General features: G+C 41.9%; 1 protein-coding gene across 1 annotated transcript; it reads left to right on the forward strand.

The window, feature by feature from the left end:
* The first annotated feature begins 549 nt into the window (after positions 1–549).
* Positions 550–2,792, forward strand: LOC120743468 (E3 SUMO-protein ligase ZBED1-like). The gene is made up of 2 exons (XM_040047109.1): positions 550–1,175; positions 1,534–2,792. Exons 1-2 carry the CDS (start codon positions 704–706, stop codon positions 2,547–2,549), a joined length of 1,488 nt encoding a protein of 495 aa, XP_039903043.1. The 5' UTR covers positions 550–703; the 3' UTR covers positions 2,550–2,792.
* The last annotated feature ends 3,208 nt before the right edge of the window (positions 2,793–6,000 follow it).

The following is a 6,000-nucleotide window of genomic DNA, read 5'->3' on the forward strand; positions in this document are numbered from 1 at the left end:
GCTGGGCGATAGAACGATAATGATATGTATCGCGATATAACTTTTACTCGATAGAGAAATTAAACTATCGCGATAGACCTCGCCGCTCTTGTCCTCTTAAAAAAAAAAAAAAAAAAAAAGTCAGCCAATCCAAATTAAGTAGTGCAGAGCCAAACCAATCACAGCCGCAGCGTCACGTCACGTGACTTCTTACGTACAGCACAAGTGCCAAGGCGCACGTGCGTATTTGTTTGCGAAGCAGCTAGCAGCTAACCGCCGTGTCGACTGGGTGATGGAGAAAATGAGTGCACCAAGTAGAGAAAAATCAACCGAGAGAACGGAAGAGAACACAGATGACGGCTCGAATGCCGAAGAGATTGTCGAAAAGAAGGGCCGGAAAAGTTCCGTAGTGTGGAGATATTTCGGCTAGTTGAAGTCCGACAAAAAACAGAGTAGCACGCACTGTAAGTTGTGCCGACAGCATGTTCCCACCAAGACTGGAATTACAACTAACCTGTTTCATCACCTGAAGCAGTGCCACCCACAAGAGCACGCTCAATCTCTGACTGAAAGTGCTAATTTGTCATCGAAAACAACCAGGTGAATCCCTGCGAAGCAGCAACAGTCAATTGAGTCGGCTTTCTCCAGCGTCTTACCATATGACAAAAAAGCTAAGAGACATAGCGACATAACGAATGCCATAGCCTACTGTCTTGCTAAAGACATGCTACCAATAAACACGGTCGAAAATGAAGGATTCAAGCAGCTAATTAAGGTACTGGATCCTCGTTACCAACTCCCTGGACGTAAACATTTCTCTCAGACAGCGCTTCCAACGCTATATAGAGAGTGCCGTGAGGCTGTTGAGAAGGAGCTACAAACTGTATCGTTCTTCGCTACTACATCCGACATGTGGTCAAGTCGCACGTCAGAACCTTACCTTAGCCTTACTGCCCACTATATCGACCAAGACTGGAATCTGAAAAGCAAATGTCTTCAAGCTGCCTACCTTCCCGACGACCACACGGGTGAAGTAATTGCATTAGGACTGTCAGAAGCGCTTGCATCCTGGGGACTGAGTGAAGACAAACAAGTCTGCATCACAACCGATAGTGGGACAAATATAGTGAAGGCCACATCCCTGAATAACTGGACCCGGCTGCAGTGCTTCGGACATCGACTTCATTCAGCTATCGGTGAGTTGGGAAGCAGAATAAAATTAAAAATGCCTCTTTTAATTGTGTTTTTGAGCCCATGTAAACATATTAAAAGCTAGAGATCTAAATCACTTCAATGGTTATTGTTAAAAAATAAACATCAGAAAGAATATTCTTCATGTCAGCCTATTTATTTGAGGTAATAGTTGCTGTTGGCATGCATAATAGGCAAATATTCAGTCACTCTTCAGTGTAAATCAAGTTGACAAAATGTGCCAAATAAAATTTAGAATTTTGGGGTTCTATCAGGATCCCAATTGGCTAATACAGAACCTCAGCTCTTTTTCCTATAAATTCTGAGGTTAATATGTGCTATTATTTACCTTTTTATCCACAGAAAAAGCCGGCAAAGACAAGAGGATGGAGCGAGCTGTGGCCGTGTGTAAGAGAGTGGTGGCCACCTTCAGTTTCTCTTGGAAGAAGAAAAGGGAATTGGCTGCTGCTCAGGAGGAGCTTCACCTACCCCAGCACAAGTTAGTGACAGAGTCGCCCACCAGGTGGGGCTCACGCCAAAAAATGGTTGGGAGGGTTCTGGAGCAACATAAAGCTATCTCTCAGGTCCTCAGTGCAGATAAGAAGACCAGGCACTTGGTTCCCTCCTGGCAAGATCTAGATGTTCTGGAGTCTGTGCATGTGGCCCTGAACCCACTACTGGAATTCACAGATTCACTTTCTGGAGAGTGTTACGTGAGTGTGTCCTACCTCAAGCCGATGCTTCACCTTTTCAGAACACAGATTCTGAAACCATCTGAGGATGAAACACAACTTACAAAAGACCTTAAGATGACAGTCATGACATACCTTGATGAAAAGTACAATGACCAGATTACAAATGAACTGCTTGATGTTGCAACCCTGCTAGATCCGCGCTTCAAAGTACAATACATTAATGCAGAACACGTTGATGCCATCAAAATGAGAGCAGTGTATGAGATGTTGGGGCAAATTGAGCACCCATCCACTTCAGCTGGAACGGAGGAAACAGAAGATGGTGGAGCTGCTGCAGTACTACCAACCCAGAAGAAACAGAGAAAGTCACTGGGCAGTTTCTTTAAGAAATCCCACCCCACCAGCACAGGGCTCACTGAGAAAGAGACAGTTGAAAAGGAGCTTGAAAAGTACTTGCTGGCACCTGATGCAGACAGTGAAATGGACCCACTTGAGTGGTGGAAAATCAACGACAGAAGCTTCCCAAGAGTTAGCTGCCTGGCAAAGCGCTACCTGTGCATCCCCGCAACCAGCAGCCCCTCTGAGAGGGTATTTAGTACAGGGGGTAATATTGTGACTTGCCACAGGGCTGCTTTAAAGCCTGAAGCAGTGGATAGACTTGTCTTCCTGTCCCACAACCTGTAGGCTTTTTTCAGACTAAAGTTTATATATATATATATATATATGTATGTGTGTGTGTGTGTGTGTGTGTGTGTGTGTGTGTGTATTTATGTATGTGTGTGTGTGTGTTGCACCTTGGATGTGTACCTAGGATTTAAAGAATGTTCTGTTAGCATCTTTATTTTAAAACTGTTGGAAAAGCTCAGCTATACAACAAGGAGAGATTGAGAATTTCCTTTTAGTTCTCAGTTCATTTGATATTGACAAAAGTTAGTCAATTTTGTCTGTTCTTCTGTAAAAAAAAAAAAACTAAGATTTATTTTTAGAATTAATATTTTGTTTCTAAGTGGAAGTGACAATTTAGTAGTCTGTTTTGTTTGTTCTATTTTCAAACTTAAACGCTTTAGCGGCTGCTTTTTGTTTAGTTTGCAATATTTGCCTTTATTTATTTGAAACTGAAGTCTCATTTTCCTTAAGTACATCTGCCCTGTTTAACTTATTATGGGAAATAAATATTTAAATCAAAACAAGCGGCTGATTATTTCACATTTTACTTGTGAGCAACGGCACATTTAAATCTTACAAATTTAGTTATTTGGCTTATATCGTGATATATATCGTTATCGCCTGAAATGAAAAAAACATATCGTGATATGGAAAAATCTCATATCGCCCAGCTCTAGTTTCTACATGAGTTCATGAGGACCGTTTTCTTGGCGATGCATAGGGAAGTAAAAACCATGTGGACTGTACAGGGAGTGCAGAATTATTAGGCAAGTTGTATTTTTGAGGAATAATTTTATTATTGAACAACAACCATGTTCTCAATGAACCCAAAGAACTCATTAATATCAAAGCTGAATGGTTTTGGAAGTAGTTTTTAGTTTGTTTTAGTTTTAGCTATTTTAGGGGGATATCTGTGTGTGCAGGTGACTATTACTGTGCATAATTATTAGGCAACTTAACAAAAAACAAATATATACCCATTTCAATTATTTATTTTTACCAGTGAAACCAATATAACATCTCCACATTCACAAATATACATTTCTGACATTCAAAAACAAAACAAAAACAAATCAGCGACCAATATAGCCACCTTTCTTTGCAAGGACACTCAAAAGCCTGCCATCCATGGATTCTGTCAGTGTTTTGATCTGTTCACCATCAACATTGCGTGCAGCAGCAACCACAGCCTCCCAGACACTGTTCAGAGAGGTGTACTGTTTTCCCTCCTTGTAAATCTCACATTTGATGATGGACCACGGGTTCTCAATGGGGTTCAGATCAGGTGAACAAGGTGGCCATGTCATTCGTTTTTCTTCTTTTATACCCTTTCTTGCCAGCCACGCTGTGGAGTACTTGGACGCGTGTGATGGAGCATTGTCCTGCATGAAAATCATGTTTTTCTTGAAGGATGCAGACTTCTTCCTGTACCACTGCTTGAAGAAGGTGTCTTCCAGAAACTGGCAGTAGGACTGGGAGTTGAGCTTGACTCCATCCTCAACCCGAAAAGGCCCCACATACCAGCCCAAACCAGTACTCCACCTCCACCTTGCTGGCGTCTGAGTCGGACTGGAGCTCTCTGCCCTTTACCAATCCATCCATCAAGACTCACTCTCATTTCATCAGTCCATAAAACCTTAGAAAAACCGGTCTTGAGATATTTCTTGGCCCAGTCTTGACATTTCAGCTTGTGTGTCTTGTTTAGTGGTGGTCGTCTTTCAGCCTGTCTTACCTTGGCCATGTCTCTGAGCATTGCACACCTTGTGCTTTTGGGCACTCCAGTGATGTTGCAGCTCTGAAATATGGCCAAACTGGTGGCAAGTGGCATCTTGGCAGCTGCACGCTTGACTTTTCTCAGTTCATGGGCAGTTATTTTGCGCCTTGGTTTTACCACACGCTTCTTGCGACCCTGTTGACTATTTTGAATGAAACGCTTGATTGTTCGATGATCACGCTTCAGAAGCTTTGCAATTTTGAGACTGCTGCATCCCTCTGCAAGATATCTCACTATTTTTGACTTTTCTGAGCCTGTCAAGTCCTTCTTTTGACCCATTTTGCCAAAGGAAAGGACGTTGCCTAATAATTATGCACACCTGATATAGGGTGTTGATGTCATTAGACCACACCCCTTCTCATTACAGAGATGCACATCACCTAATATGCTTAATTGGTAGTAGGCTTTTGAGCCTATACAGCTTGCAGTAAGACAACATGCATGAAGAGGATGATGTGGACAAAATACTCATTTGCCTAATAATTCTGCACTCCCTGTATTAGTTTCTGTAGTGACATCATCCAATTTTCCCAACAAGCATACTAAATGGGAGGTTGGAATTTTACATTTCAGACACTTTGATAAGTCTTCACATATCTCGCACCAAAACTTCTGCACTGGTGGACAGAACCAAAGAGCGTGGGTGTAATTGTCTGGTGTATTGCCTTGACAGTGTGAGAATGAGTGTGCAACAAGGTTTTCAGAGAGTGCACTAAAGAATCCGTGGAAGAATGAGGGTTCATCAACATTTGGACCATATATACTTACAATACATAGCTTTTTGTTCAATATTGATAGTTTAATAATTAGAAATCTACCCTCTGGATCTATAACTGTATCGAGTACTGTAAAATTAACATTTTTATGTATTAAAATTGCTACTCCCCTTTGTCTAGAATTATAACAGGCTGCAAACACATTAGGAAACTCAGGTGTTTTAAGTTCGTTTAAACCTGTGACAGGTCTGTGAGTTTCTTGTAATAAAACAACATCTGCCTGTAGTTTTTTAAGCTGGTTAAATATCTTTAACCTCTTTCCTCTGGAGCCAGCTCCATTTACATTCCATGTGACAAACCTCAGCGTGCCCATAATTGTGTGTGTATGTCTAATGATGTACGCTGGGTGTTTCGTTTAGACGGGTGGAGAGAATGTGGAAACATCACTTGTTTGTAAATAGAAAGAGAAAAAAAAGTGTGGTGAGAGGCTCCATAAGTCTGACTATGTGTGTGTATATTCACCAATATGAACAAGCGTGGCTTGCGTATGTGTCCTGCAAGTCTGTGCGTGCTGTGAGGCTGTTGTAAATGTGCTGCCGTTGAGCACATGTGTTTGCATGATTGTGGTGTGAAAATATGGAGAAATAGAGGGTGTTGTTTGTAGGTGAGTGGGGAAGTAGGTGATCACAGCAGTGAAAGACAAGAGAAAGAAAGAAACCACATGAACTGTGAGCGACAACAAAGAAAAAAGAAAAGAAACAGAAACATTCCAATTAAAGTAATGACGGAGGGTGACGGTGTTATATCGGCTATGACATCATACTGATATTACTAGGTTAAACCCATGTTAAAGGAGAAAGTGTGAATGAATAAGAAAAGAGTGTAGCGGGTTCTTATCTGGAGTGCAGTCAATATAACCACGGTGTGGTGCCGGGGTCGCGGTAGAGCTGTCCGTCCACGTAGAGCCGGTCCACGGCGA

Source organism: Simochromis diagramma, unplaced genomic scaffold (genome assembly GCF_900408965.1).
Source record: "Simochromis diagramma unplaced genomic scaffold, fSimDia1.1 OVJJ01000715.1, whole genome shotgun sequence".
In the NCBI taxonomy this organism is placed as follows: Eukaryota; Metazoa; Chordata; class Actinopteri; order Cichliformes; family Cichlidae; genus Simochromis; species Simochromis diagramma.